This window comes from Pituophis catenifer, unplaced genomic scaffold (genome assembly GCF_029215685.1).
Source record: "Pituophis catenifer annectens isolate HBS135680 unplaced genomic scaffold, rPitCat1.0.hap2 SCAF_1, whole genome shotgun sequence".
NCBI classification, from domain to species: Eukaryota; Metazoa; Chordata; class Lepidosauria; order Squamata; family Colubridae; genus Pituophis; species Pituophis catenifer.
In genome coordinates, this window is record NW_027256881.1 from 122,389,925 (window position 1) to 122,405,403 (window position 15,479).

Sequence of the window (15,479 nt, forward strand, 5' to 3'; positions counted from 1 at the left end):
TTTATGTCTCTTAACCAGGATTTAGCCTGAAGACCTGGTAGGTACAGGGGAAGAGTAATTCTGGAGGACAGTTCCCTGGGCCCAGAATGGAGAGGTTGTACCCGGTGAGCATACCTAAAACTCCTGCCTCCTATTTTCCTCACAAAAACAACACAGTAAAATGGGTTTGGCTGAGAGAATAACTGGCTAAAAGTTATCTGATGACTTCCATGCCTTTAAGGGTGACCTAGAACTCACGCTCTCTTGGTTTTTAGCCCAGCAGTTTCACTACCACACCAAATTGGCTTTCTAAAGTGGCCAGTAGGTTCAGGATTAGGTCATTCCTTAGTAGTTACCTTACTGCAGGGCTGTCAATTTCACGGCCTGCGGGCCAGATGTGTCACGTGCTGGCCACGCCAACACCCAGTTTAGCAAAGGGAAAAAAGTCCCGATACGTCACATGACTCCACCGTGACGATGTAAGTTTGACACCCCTGCCTTACTGCATAGTTAACAGAATGATTGGCGAGATATATCCATGGCAAAACCTATATTAGGTAAAAGGAAAATGCCATTATTTTAACATGGGTACAGCTATGGACAATTACTTCCACAGGTATTAATGTGAGGGAATTAAATGCATGTTCGGAGGACACATCAAAAAAAAAAAAAGTTTCCACAACATGTCTATATTGCTGTTTGTGCAAGTGAGGAAAAATAGATCCTCTGAAATCAGTAAGCACTAGTTTATATCCCTTTGATTTTAGTATCGATGAATCACAGACCCCAGACCCCCAAGTAGTAAAGTGAAATAAATAGTATTCACAAATATAGTATCATCCTGATCTCATTAGATTGAACATTAAGGAATGATTTTCTGTTGTACTTCAACCATCCTGCAAAGGAATCCTCAACCCCAATCCAGCAAGTTGTTTCTTTCTATGCCTCTGCTATTGTTTGATTTCCAGGGATTGCTTTACAAATTTGTAAAAGAGGAACAACCTATGGTGAGTTCTCATCTCATATGAAGCAGGCACTCTTCAATTTCACATGTTATAAACTATATATGACATCAGAACACATTTGCTGTTCCAGTGGTGATCAAGTAAACAGAAACAAGTCTTTAGCTCCCCAAATTACTTTGTTAAAGTGTTCAGATTTCATGTTTATTCTGCTGAGTTAGTTAACAAAATGCACATGTCCCCAGTGCTCACTTAACAACATGCTTTCAGTGATGCCTCACCTCAATCCACAATGGAGGGAAAAGCCACGACAATATAAATGTGTTTGTTCAACACAATTCTGAAAGCTTTGTAGAAAGTGCTGAGCAAAACAAGACCCACCAAATTCGAGCACCATTAACAAGGGATAGAAGCTGCCCTCTGTGGCCATGGTTTTTTGTTTTGTTTTTGTTTTGTTATGGTGGTTGTAATACTGGGTTCAACAGCATTTTAATTATAATCTTTCAAACAATATGTTGTGTTTCAGAAGAAAGCAAGACAATCCCACTGTCTTGCTGGGGAAAAAAAAGAGTGAAGCAAATGTTTTGTGTTTCCTGTAGTTGTTTACCTATCATTTATCAGGTGACTATTTCCAAACAATTCTAGAAATGTACACTCATGAGATTTATTTATTTATTAAAGAGCTTTGTCCTCCCTCATCCAGATTCATTATTAACAGAGCCTTCAAAAAGAGGGAAACTCTTGGAAATTCTGTGCTAACTCATCTTCATTACGGGCACATCTATAAATTCTGAGGACACGTTTCCAACTGAAATCACAGAGGGATGCAACCAAAATGTGTAGATGGAGAAGATGGAGAAAGACACCTTCAGCTATCAGGTAAGAAAAAAATGACCAGGAGAAATATTTTTATTCTCTCCTCTCTTGAGCATTAGTACTTCACAAAGATGGAGTATGTTTATATTACTAAATAATTTGATATAGACTAATGTGAGCTTCCTCCTAAAATAAAGTTTTAGTAGGCAATGGTGGAGAAGAGTTTAACCAGCCACAAATCCCACTTCTTCTTGTCTTGAATCTGAATCTGGCAAATAGGCAAAATTAGAGCTATCTATTATGGGAAATACTCAGCAAGCAGCTGAAGTACCTTTTTGTTTGAAGCTGAAAGTCTCTTAAAGTCCCCTGTGCCAGCTGATTATTTGTGTTAAATTGGAAAAGTTAACTGCTCCAAGATGATACAATGATAAGGTTGACAGAAAATATATTTAAATAACTATCATTGCTTCAGATCCACAACACAAACTTTCTATATCCATGACAGTACTGGTTTTATAAAGTGTGTGTATATGTGTGTGTGTGTTAGGTATGTGAGAGAGACACAGAGAGACAGAGACAGAGATAGAGAAACAGAGACAGAGACACATAAAGAAAGGATCTAAGGCTTAGATTCTAAGCAGTTAAGATACGTCCAGATAGTTGCTTTAAACTGATGGAGATAGAATGTTGGATTATCTGGAACTTGTATGATGTTGAAAGATAAAACTTATGTTCTTTACTTGACTATTGTGAATTTATTCTCAGCTTGTTTTATTCAGCTTGTCACATGATATTGCCATCAATTCATGCAATTTTGAATGGACTGTTCACACTGGGATTTTGTTTACTGCTAAACCAGTATACAACATTTCAAAAAGCAAACTGCCCATTTGAGAAAGTATGACTTGGCCGAGATACCATGCAATGTAACAAATTCCATCCAATATTTCTACTATGAAATCAAACATTCAAGTGAAGCATTCTGGTGAATTCAAGGGTATGTCCTTCAACTTTTCTTGGCTACAACACAGAAGAGAAACCCTTATGGAAGTGTGGTTGACTTGTGATTTATGGGTTTGAACATTTAGAAGGGATAATTTATGAAAAAGAAGGAAATTGGGATATAACCTTAGAGAGGGTAAAATACGAACTGTCAAAAAGATCAGAAGCTGCTTATTTATAATCTTTTCTTTCTATTTTCTCCCATGTTTTACTTATTCACTACTCTTCCTTATTTTCTTTGTTTGTTCTCTAACTTTGGAATTGTTTTTATCCCGTTAAAATGTCTTCAATAAAAGTTATATATAAAAAAGAAGAGGTTTGTCATACTTGTTTTCACTTTTCATTTCAGCTTATAGCATTGCAACTTCCTGGTTGTTTTCTATCCAAGTCCTATGCAGCTTAGCTTTGTGAAGCCTGCAAAGGTTGGCTGCTGTTACCAATTGTAAAAACAAAGCAAAAAGACATCTTCTATTGTCTGGATATACTTTTGCAATATAGCAAGCATATTTGAGGCTTAAGCTATGTCAGGGCTCTCCTGAGTTCAATTCTAGCATCTTTTTTTCAAGGCCAAGCTTAACCTTGACATTTACGATGAAAGAGAAATGAAAATTGTCTTGAGCAATTGTATGTTCTCAGCCTTTTAAAAATTTTTACAGTTCCACAGGTTGGCATTTTGGCAGGGAAGGGAGTGAAAGACAATTAAATCAATGCACTGGTTTGTTTTTATTAGACGCGGTGTATTTAATCCCAGCAGCTAGATGGTAGCACCGGTTTGTGCATGCATTTATGAGCAGCACAGACTTGGATTGAGGATGTTGAATTGACGTTTACATATCAGATAAAAGAGGCATTTTCCTTTTTCTTAAGAAAAATCATTGTAAGATCATAGGAAGTTTGGTTTTCCACAAGGAGTATTTGTGCTGATAAAGTGAAAGGCTAGCTTGCCTATAATCTGCCAATTCAAGATAATCAAGAAAAAAAAATATAAGGGACACATTATTTAAATATTTAAATTATATTCAAGGGGAAGCCTTTGAGTAGATGATGTTTTATATTTTAAGTCATTGTGACTAAAATGTGACCTTTTAGAATGTGTGGTATACACATATTATTCACAGGTCTCATTTCACGGTCGAAGCATTATAGTCTAATTGCATATTTCATTTAATTGAAGCTTTCTGAACAAAAAGAGTTTCTGATTTTTGCAGACGTCTGCTGGAGTTGACGATGAGGAAACTGATGGCAACCGTATGTGTGGATTGAGTAGCAGACAAAGAAGCAAGATCAGTGGAACACAACTCTCGGCAGCAGAACGTGAAACAATGGAGGAGCCTCTTGACGCAAACTCTTTTAATCAAGAAATGCAGGAGCTGTGTGTAGATAAACCTCCTCAATGGCAGGAAGCAGGTGAGACCCTCCCCAAAGATTTCCAGGTAAAAGAAGGCTTATCACATAGCCAAGAAGAAACATGCAGAGGTGACTCAGAAGATTGCAGGGGTGTAGAATCCTTTGGTAGAAAAAATCAAACATCTGAAGCAGACGTAGAGAGCAAAGATGAGCAACTGGGGTGGCTAGACACGAGGAGAAGCCAGGAGACCTCTGAAATAGCGTCACACGAAGATAAAACTCACTCAGTGCGGGATGGGAATAAGTTCCACCCGACAGAGGAGATGGACGGGGATCATCCTATAGCAACCCAGGAAAAAGAAGACAACAAAGACGTGTCTGTTTTGGAGCCTGGCATACCCAACCAAACTTTGCAAGAGTTTAAGAGTGTACTGAAAGAGAGTCCCTTGTTAAGCAACTGGACCTGGGACAGCACTGAACTCAGGGCTACCTCTTGTCGTCCGTTTCTGAAGTCTAGGGAGGAACAATGTCAATGCATGGAAACTCTTCCTCCTCATTTAGGAGGCACTGACCAGAAAGTTCCCATTGTGCATACGCATGGATCAGGGCAAGGAGGAAAGCCCCAACTGGGTTACAATTCTGCTGGGTTGGAGAAAGAGCCGTCAGAAAGGGATGATTTGGAACAGTCTGTTGGGAGTCAACAGACCCCTTTTCCAAAAGTGGTCAGAGCTCCACCTACTAACTTTGAGCCCACATCTGGTAAGCACATTAAGTCCCATGTGAAATAGAGGGATTGTGCTATTATCAGCTAAGCATGCAATTAAAAATAAGATTGCAGTAATCAATACTATGGCATTATATGCTACCTCCATTCAAAACCAGTGTCATGTCTATAAGGAGATATAAAAGAAAATGATAAACCACAATAAGGAAATTATAAGGAAAATTAGTGTCAAAACAGTATCAGATCTGTTAAAATGGGAGCAAATTGCAGCATAAAGATAGAGTGAGATGGTGTGGACTATTAGGTGCCATTGCAAAGATTTGATTCTCACCTGGCCACTATATAGTACAGAATCTATGCTGGAGAATTATGGGTTTCAATTTGGCAATGACATTTGCACATGTCAGATGGATCTTAATCATTCTGTTTAACATTATATCTTTCTTGAGGAAGAGTAGTGTCTATGCATGTGTGTTCTTTGTGCCATTAACAATTAGAGAGTGGCTGGCTTTGAGGCATAGAAATGAGAAGAAACCTGGGTTAGCTTTTCTTCTTTGTTTGGTGGGCATTGAGTTGTGTTGCTGTCAGTTCTCAAACCCAGGGAGCCATGATTTGTTAAAAAAACCAACAACCTTCAGAATACCTGATCTGAACTGTTTCCTCTCCTCAGAGAAGCTTTGGGGCTAATATTGATGTGAAATTAAATGATGAGACCTGGTGGACTGTATCTTTGGATTTCAAATCTCAAAAGGTCTTTACAAATGCAATGAGTTCTTTACACTTTAAAATTTTAATTAATAAGTTACTTGTAATGTGTCTTAAAGATAACCTTCATCTATATAATCAACCTGGGACCCCCTTCCTGCTCCCCTTCTCATCTCAGTTTAAGTCCTACATCAGTATATTTTAATTGAATTGCAGCTCACAAAAGTTTACAGTTTTTTGGTGTTAGTCAGAACAGGTGTTATCAGGCTCCTTCTGATTTTTCAACAAGGGTAGATACTGTGTTTCTTCGAAAATAAGACAGGGTCTTATTTTCTTTTGACCCCCCCCCCCCAAATAAGGGCTTGGCCTTATTACCGGGGGGAGGGTCTTATTATTTTGGAGGTGCAGGAGGTGGTAAACGTGGGACTGGATGTCCTGTTGCTGCCGTCGCCTCCCCTCCCCATTCTTCGCGTTGGCTGCTGCCCTGACATCTCTCGCCGCTGCTGCTTCCTTATGGAGCTGGCTCTGCAAGGCTTGTGCCGTTGCATGCACAAACTGCAGCACTGCCATGAGCTTCATCATACCGACACAGCTGGCATCCTGCCGCTCACAGCTGTGCCAGTATGTCAAACTCGCGGCTATGCTGCAGTTCCTGAATGCAATGGCACAAGCCTTGCAGAGTCCTGCTCTACGAGACGGTGGCAGTGGCGTGATGAGTCTCACAAAGACTCGTTTCTGGAAGGTGGGGTGGGGGAGAAGTAAGACACGTGGAGCAGGATGTGGCTCCCCTTGCTGTCTCTTCTCCCACCCACCCCCCACCAGGCATGACAGGGCTCTTGCCCCTCACTTAGCCACCCACCACCACCCACCCCCTTTAGGATGCAATTTGGGGGTGACAGGTGGGGCGGGAGAGAAGCATCTCGCTTCTCCCCCGCCCTACCTGCCACCCCTCTCAATAAAGAGATGGTGGGGAAGGGAAGCAGCCAGGCTACTATTGCCATTGGGGTCAGCCACATTGGGCCGCAAGACATGCGTCTTACCTTTCTAGCACCTTGTTCCTTGTCTTTCTGTCCAGGGAGACACGTTGTAGAAAAAACTTTCTCGCAAGTTCAAGGAGTTTGGCTGAACTCGCGAGAAAGTTTTTTCTACAATGGGTCTCCCTGGACAGAACGGCAACAAACATAATGGTGCTGGAAAGGTAAGACGTGAGTTTCGTGGCCCACGTGGCCCACCCCAATGGCAACAGCAGCCTATCTGCTTCCCTTCCCCACTGTCTATTGAGAGGGATGGCAGGTGGGGCGGGGGAGAAGCGAGACGCTTCTCCCCCGCCCCACCTGCCACCCCCAAATTGCACCTAAAGGGGGCGGGTGGGGGCGGGTGGCTAAGCGAGAGGCAGGAGCTCTGTCATGCCCGGCAGGGGGAGTGGGGCACATAGTTGGTGGGGGTTTTGGAGGGGTGGCTTATATTATCACATGTCCTGAAAAGCCCGATTGGCCTTATTTTCAGGACATGTCTTATTTTCGAGGAAACACAGTATATATTTTATTTATTTATTAAATGTATATGCCACCCATCTTTCTAAGAAGTGACTGGTTTCTCAGTGGTGAAATCCAATTTTTTTTACTGCTGGTTCTGTGGGTGTGGCTTGATGGGCGTGGTGTGACTTGGTGGGCATGGCTTGGTAGGTGTGGCAGGGGAAGGATATTGCAAAATCTCCATTCCCACTCCACTCTGGGGCCAGCCAGAGGTGGTATTTGCCGGTTCTCCGAACTACTCAAAATTTCCACTACCAGTTCTCCAGAACCTGTCAGAACCTGCTGGATTTCACCCCTGGGTTTCTAGCAAAAAAAGCTTATAAGAGATATATCAAAGAAGAATTGTATGGCTCTCAAGTCATTTGTCTATTCTTATTGAAATTCTCTTAAAAGCCTATTACATTCCAGTTTTGACGATATAGGAGATTCCATTTCTACTCTAGATTGTGTGGGAAACAAAATGTGGTAGCTTTAATTGGCTCCTGTGTGGAAAGAATCCTATGGATCTTTCACATAAAAGAATCTAATGAATAATAGAACTAGTAGGTCAGAAAGCATAAAAAAGACTAGTATTTCCCTTTTTATCGTCAGCAGATCATTAATTAGACCCTCAAATAATCTGTGGATTTACTATCTTGTAAAATTGGGTTTAAAATTGATTAATTTTGCTTGATTAGGTACTATCAAATTTGTATTTTCTTTTATCAATCACATAGATAAGTTTTGTTCATGATGATCTATGCCTAGCCTGTTTTTTCAGGTCTTCAAATGGTGCCCTCATTGCCACAATAACTGAATTTGTCCACCTTGCTGTTGTCCTCTTCTTCAGTTTTTTTCCACCTTTTCTGGGATTAAAGCCTTTCCCAGAAAGCTGGATCTTTGTATAATATGTCAAAAGAAGGATAATTTATCTTTGTAATTTGTATCTCCAGTGAGAACACTGGTTCGCATAATTAGCTGTCATAGGTCTATTTTATATATTTCCTTTTCCCTTCCCCTTTATCCACCTCAATTTTAATTCAGTGAGCTTCCACAATGTATAGCATAGTATATTTACAGGTAATCCTTGATTTATAAGTAGTCACTTAGCAACCATTCAAATTTCCGACAGCCACCTCCCCTTATATGATCACCTGATCATAATTCCAACACTTGGCAATCAGCCTATATTACAATTTGCTATATCCTGCAGTCACATGACTGAGATTTATAACTTTTTTTTGCTGGAAACTGGTGCTTACTTCCTGTTTCTGGCAAAATAAGAAGTCCATTGGGTATGATGGATTTGCTTAATAACACTGGTATTCACTTAATGACTATGGCCCAAAAAGAATGTAAAATTGGGGGAAGTCATAGGCTCAACTACAGTTGCAGTACTCCAAGCTTGGTTTTATTTGAAAATCACATACACATGCAGAAATCTCTTATTGGGGTACCTGAAATATTTGGATTGAGTTATTCTCGAAGTCCAGTACTATTAAAGTGACTGGCTTGTTCAGAAGAAAAACAGCTGCTTTAAAGGCTTTCTTGACATGCCTGCATGTCTTTGTCATAAGTATGAGAAGCTATATAAATTTTACAAGCCAACAAACAAGTATGTGCATGAAAGTCAACACTGTTGGAACTGGCAGCACAGGTGCATAGGTAGTAGGGAAAACCAAGCCAAGTCTTCCAAAGGAAGCAGCAACATTAACACTTCAAGGAGGAGCACCTTATTTGGGCCAATGAGTTTGAGAAGGATCTCTTTTGAACTCTTTGCACAGTCCTATTATTTATGTTTTTTGCTAGCTTCCTTCTCGTGTAAATGTTCATCATTCAGTCTTAAGACATGTTCCCTTCGTTCCAACCCAGAATTCAAAGCAGGGTGAATCCTTGAGATTCTTAAGGGCATCCACCTCTCAAATATTGTGTCAGAAAGATATGTTAATGTCAAATATTTAAATCCTGCCACATGGTGATTGCATTTTAATTTTTCATTTAAAGAAAAAGAATCCAGAAGAGATTCCAGTGGGAAGAAACTGGGCAGTGACAGTTTTCTTCACTTCACCTCTGAGATAGAGCACATCGAGGAACAGATGGCAAGGGACAATGTCCACTTTGTTAGGTTTGAAACCACAGATATCCACGGTGTGTCAAGATCCAAGAGCATCCCTTCTCGCTTTTTCCGGGTATGTCTGTATCCTTTTCCTGTTTCCTGGGCACAGTGGCCCTCCTTTTGCTATTCTGCAAACCTTTGTTATTGCAGTATGCCCTTAAGTTGACCAAGAACTTTCTAAATATGTTTTATTCATCTCTCTCCCTCTATTATTAAGAAAATTTAATTCATGCAACTTGGCAACGTGGGTTCTTTTTACTCATCTAAGCTTTTCTTCCTCAGATATATCTTTTTTAAAAAATTGATTACCTTAAGAAAAGGTTGGTTTGATCTAGGGGTGAAATCCAGCAGGTTCTGACAGGTTCTGGAGAACTGGTAGCGGAAATTTTGAGTAGTTCAGAGAACCGGCAAATACCACCTCTGGCTGGCCCCAGAGTGGAGTGGGAATGGAGATTTTTGCAGTATCCTTCCCCTGGAGTGGGGTGGGAATGTAGATTTTTGCAGTATCCTTCCCCTGGAGTGGGGTGGGAATGGAGATTTTTGCAGTATCCTTCCCCTGGAGTGGGGTGGGAATGGAGATTTTTGCAGTATCCTTCCCCTGGAGTGGGGTGGGAATGGAGATTTTGCAGTATCCTTCCCCTGCCATACCCACCATGCAATGCCCACCAAGCCACACCACACCCACAAAGCCACGCCCACAGAACCGGTAGTAAAAAAAATTGGATTTCACCACCGGTTTGATCTGATCCTAGAAAATTTCAAGGGTCCAAGGCAAACAGCCAGATACTAAAGGGACAGCATGTGAATTACACTAGTGACAAAAAACCCAAAACTTACTGAGTGATTCAATCCAATCAAATAATACCACAGAAATGCATAATGGTTTAAATTGTAACACTGTAGTATAGTATTAGTTATTTTGTTAAGCAACAATTAAAGGTCACATTATTCGGTAATTTTTCTATGGAAAATAGAGATCACCAGTAGCTTTTTTGCAGGTTGTTTCTGCAATACCCAGCATAGGCAGTTTATAGGGAACATTTTTGTTTAATTCTTATCATGAATATTTCAGGTTTCATTCAGTGAACATAAAAATATGCTAATACAATTAGAAATGCACTGGCATTTGCTTCCATGCTATATTTTCTTTGAACTGTAGAAAAAATACATTTTACTTTATTTTGTTTTTAGCTATTGCTTCATTAGGCTCTGTTCTTTCAACTTTAAGGTTAAATATGTTGTATTTCACTGATGTCATTTAGGCATTAACAGATATCAACTGTTTTCCATGGAATTTAGTACTAATACTTTAGTATTAAAAGATAATAAGCTAATAATTTTTGTAGTCATTCTGTGTGTGTTTGCCCAGCTCAGTTTTCTAAAATAACTTATACTTGTTTGAATTAATGCCATCTTAAGAAAATTAAATTTGACATGGAAATATAAATCATTACTTTAAAATACTATTATTGCTGCTACTGTGATACCAAGAGTCATAAAATACTATAGGATTACTTTTTATTCTTATTTATCTAGAGACTTAGATCACGAAGAAGCAGGAATGCAGCTTTGTAATTCACTTCCCAAATTAAAAGCTCTATTAAGTCATGGTCACACAACTGTGCATACCCAATTCACAATCTAGCTAGCAAAGCTGGATTTCAAGAGAATTGAATAGTATGCACAGTACCTCATTCTGTGTAACAGCTCCTAAACACTATAATTTCTTCCTAATATTATAATTTCCAGCAAAGCTTGGCCTGTCCCAGTGTGGCAGTCTTTTCTTACTGCTTAGTACTTTTCCATCAGAATGCCATTGCCTCATTCAGTTCACATGGGAACCATCTCTTGTTCTGAGAAGTTTTTCTTGTTTTCAGAACCATTCCTATTTTCATAGTAAACTTCATTCTGTATTTTTCCACATGTGTAGCGGCTAACATTTCTTAGAACAATCCTTCTATCTTTATGGCCTGTTTTATGGAGCTCTCATGTATTCCATCTTCTACGCATGTGCACTCATACATTTATTTTTATCTTGCCTCCATTATTTTTATAAATAACTTAAGGCAGTGAATGTACCTAATAGTCATTCCTCCTACAATTTGTCCACAACAAAACCACTGTGAGATGGGTTGGGCTGAGAGAGAGGATTGGACCAAAGTCATCCAGCTGGCTTTCATGCCTAAAACAGGACTAGAACTCACAGTCTCCCGGTTTCTAGTCTGGTGCCTTAACCACTAGACCAAACTGCCTAGCACTGACAATATGGCAGCTACACCATGACATTAATGATAATACTGGCCATACCTATTGCTGTATATTGGTGTATGGTTAACTACGGAATAACACTATGATGATTGTTATTACTGGTGCTATTTTTAGAAGGTGAAATAAAACTCTACAGCCTGAGCTTTACTTTGTGCACTACTAAAAAACTGTTACCAAAATGATGGGTAGACTCACTGTACTCAAGTACTGAGTTTATGCTACTATTTGTTGGGCTGGCAAGATTTTGCTATGTTCAATAGGCCACTCTGTCCACTCCCATTGAGAGAAACACCCTAGAAAGCATTTTTTAGCACAAGAGAGAGAGAAAAAAACATATAGATGTTTCCTTGCATTGGTAGAAAATAGGCAGTGCAGCATCTTCTTTGATAACCATACAGATTTGGAGTGGTGAGGTTTCCAGGTCAAGGTAAGGTTTTTCCTCAAATGTGTGGCCTGCTTTAGTGCCTCTGTCCTTGTGTTGTGCCGAGGGATCTGAGGTCACTTTCAAAAGGTGGTTGTCTTTTATACTCTGTGAAACAGACAGTCTTTTACCAAACTATTGGGAACATAAAACAGCGTGCAAGCTTTCCTTTTTCAAAGGTCAACAACATGCACCTTTTCACAATTTATCCCTCCCCACGTGGCTTGTTCTGTGATTCAGCTAATGCATTTTGCAATCAACATGCTGTTGCTACTAAATTCAAGATTAATTTACACTGGGCACACTGTAAAATAAGCATTACTTGCTCAGTTTCAGAAACAACACAACAGGTAGTGGATTGGGATCATTTGCATTTTTTTGGGGGGGTGCATTTTGCCAAGTACTGATAAATGATTCTGTAGGGAATTGCTTCATTCCAAAGCCACTTAATGTCTAAGGTATATTGCCAATATTTTCACACGGTCCCTTTTTACCTGGCTTAACTAGTTTTGCAATTTGAATCATAAAGCTCAGAATGTCAGGCACTCTGCTGCTACACAGGCTGTGTTAAAAGGTTTAAAAGATCTCGCAATAAAACACATCTGCAATGGTTCAACCTATTTTACGTTCAATCAAGTATTCACTCGCTCCCAAATATTATTCAAAGGCCAAGAACAGCGAATTTAAAATCTTTGTTTTTAAATTCAGACTTAGCAGTAAGATATTCTTTGTACACTGATGGGGAAAAAACCTTTATTGTATATAGAATGGCCTTTAGAAGTCTGTAGTACTCTTAGGCATTTGGATGTCTTACCAATTCACTGCGTACTGCCATTTTTTGGTGTGGTCTATTGGGTAAAATTTTATCAGACATGCAGGGTGATACAGACAAGAAGCACATGCATATGAACTACATCTATTTTATTATGAGGTTACATTAAGAGAATCTTGCAAGTCTGAAAGTACATATCTCTTCCTTTACCTTTACAGCCCAAGAAACTTCTTTCTGCAATATTTGCCATGCCCAAATTCTTGCTGTGGGCTAAGGATCTTTTTATCTGCCCATTACTCTGGCTGTAGCTTTTCTCCCTGTCTCCCAAATTCATCCCTACATACCATTCCAAATTTGATGGAAACAGTTCCATCATAGTTAGCCTAGATAATTTCTTAAGAATTTCCATAAAATTTAAATTACTATCACCATCTTTCATTTCAGGGAGGATATTACAAAAGATTTCAAAGAGAAAATGGTGCTGGAAAGTAATTTTATACTCTTGACTTAATGATCTTAGGCAGGATCTCATTAAAAATTACAAAGGTATTGTTTCAGTTGTGATATACACAGCTAATATTCCTTTTCTCTTCACTGCCATTCCCTCCTTTAAGATTGTTTCTACCTCCCTAATATTAGCAAATACAACAGAATAAGCCTTCAGAAATGAAATACTCTAGGGCATGTGGAAACTCAAATTTTAAATTCACTTATAACATTGCAACACTGTTAACATCATTATCATCATTATTATTATTTCCATTTTTAATCTTCCTTTCTACCCAGAAAGCACTTAAGGCAACAATGAAATTGAACTTGCTTCAGGTTCTTTATAGCTGAACATGTTTTTTAAAAAATAAAATCATAGATTAAAATGAATTCACAGAGAAGCTTGGTCCTATTGCTGATTCTTGGTATTCTTTCTCAAAAATGTAGTGAGCAGCATTAGTTCCATAATGCAACACCGTGGTCATTCTAGCTGGTGTGTTATCAGACTTATGTCATCATCCTATCATTTGCTACTTTCTGAAGGTCATTTAGGAACTGTCTTGATTGTGGGGGGTCTGGACCCAGAGGCCTGAGGTCCCTTTCTTAGCAGCATTATGGCTAGTTTATTGAGCCTTTTGTCTCTCCACCCCACATATACAGACAAACACATACAAGCATACACATACAAACACACATGCACACATCCCATGTCAACTCTTAATGCCTTCCATACTTGGCTGAAAGACGTTTCTGATTGAAAATCTACAGTGTATGGCTTTTCTCTTGGACAATTGGTTATGGTTCCTTCTGAAACTTCCTCAGAAATGTAATCTGTCAATGTGATAGTGCTACTTAGGGATTATTTAATCCATCCAAAGCACAGCCATATGTTCTTCTTCCTTCTGTTTAGACCAAAGCAATCTATGGGGTTGCCATGCCAAAAGGCTACCTTGAACTGACCCTGAATCCAAGGGACCGTGAGACATGCCACGTTCCTGCAAGCAGTTTTAACTGCGACATCATCCTGAGACCCGATTTATCAACATTCCGGATCTTGCCATGGGTGGAACAAACAGCAAGAGTGATCTGCGATCCCTTTATGGTGATGGGCAACCCTCTCTTGACGTCGCCCCGGCACATTGCCAAGCAGCAGTTGAATCAGCTCCGGGAAAACGGCTTTGCGCTGTATTCTGCCTTCACTTATGAATTCTGCATCTATGGCATTGCTGAAATTGTCAATTCAAAGACAATCTCTTTTCCCGCTGCCACCCTACTCAGCAATCATGACCAGTCCTTCATCCAGGAACTCATGGATGGCATGTATCACGCTGGGGCAAACATTGAAAGCTTCTCGTCCTCGGCTGGGCCTGGCCAGATGGAGATCTCTTTTCACCCAGAGTTTGGCCTGGGTGCAGCGGACAGTGCCTTCACTTTCCGGACAGGCATTAAAGAAGTAGCCAAAAAGTACAATTATATTGCCAGTTTTTTCACCGAGGATGGATTCTATAATTCTGGCATTCTGACCCATAGCCTTTGGGACAGCAGCAGACAACATAATTTGTTTGCTTCTGGAGCCCAAGAGCTAACTGAGATAGGGAAGAATTGGCTGGCTGGGTTACTGATGCATTCTGCAGCTCTCAGCTGCCTGATGGCCCCCACTGTCACCTGCCGCAAATGCTATAGTGGGTGTAGCAAAGGCTCCAAAGAGGCTGTGGTTGCCAAGGGAGCATGGAATGACAACAGCTGTGCATTTAACATCCAAAATCATGGTGACAAGGGAACCTGGATAGAAAATCAACTGGGCTCAGCCACAGCCAACCCTTACTTGGTGCTCTCGGCTACAATCGCAGCAGGTCTGGATGGGGTAAAGAGAAAGCTCACTTTCCAGGAGACCTCAGGGAAGGCCCAGAGTTCCACTCTGACGAAAGCAGGCATGATCCCTCTGAAGCTGGAAGATGCTCTTGTGGCTCTCCAAGAAGATGAGTGCATCAGGGAAGCGCTGGGGGATTATTTTGTCCAGTACTTTATCAACATAAAGCAATATGAGGTGGAAACTGAGGAACTGGATGTGGAAAGGAATAAATTTTTGGAATATTTTATCTAGTGTGAAGATGAGATTGGAGAGTTAATAGAAGCTAAGCAATGCAGCTGTAGATCAGAAAGTCTCTAGATCACATTTCTTTTATAAGTGACCTTTTTAAGTGACTTTAAGGCACTCCGTCTTTTTCTCTCTTTTTCTTATAAACTGCAGTAGAGCTAATAAAGGTGCAGGTAGCAACAAACTGATTTACTGTAAATGGCTGTTACAAAAATCTTGAGAAAATAATGCACATGAAGTTTTAGTAGAATATTAGTTTCCTGTAG

At 40.0% G+C, this 15,479-nt stretch overlaps 1 protein-coding gene across 1 annotated transcript; it reads left to right on the forward strand.

The window, feature by feature from the left end:
• Positions 1-1,749: 1,749 nt before the first annotated feature.
• On the forward strand, positions 1,750-15,219 carry LGSN (lengsin, lens protein with glutamine synthetase domain). The gene is made up of 4 exons (XM_070954703.1): positions 1,750-1,820; positions 3,968-4,865; positions 9,054-9,238; positions 14,026-15,219. The coding sequence occupies exons 1-4, from the start codon at positions 1,785-1,787 to the stop codon at positions 15,217-15,219; spliced, it is 2,313 nt and encodes a 770-aa protein (XP_070810804.1). The 5' UTR covers positions 1,750-1,784.
• The last annotated feature ends 260 nt before the right edge of the window (positions 15,220-15,479 follow it).

Coding starts and splice junctions, on each gene's coding strand:
- LGSN (XM_070954703.1), top strand. CDS start 1,785: ATGGAGAAGATGGAGAAAGACACCTTCAGCTATCAG. Junction 1,821..3,967: donor AAGACACCTTCAGCTATCAG/GTAAGAAAAAAA, acceptor TGATTTTTGCAG/ACGTCTGCTGGAGTTGACGA. Junction 9,239..14,025: donor TCCCTTCTCGCTTTTTCCGG/GTATGTCTGTAT, acceptor CCTTCTGTTTAG/ACCAAAGCAATCTATGGGGT.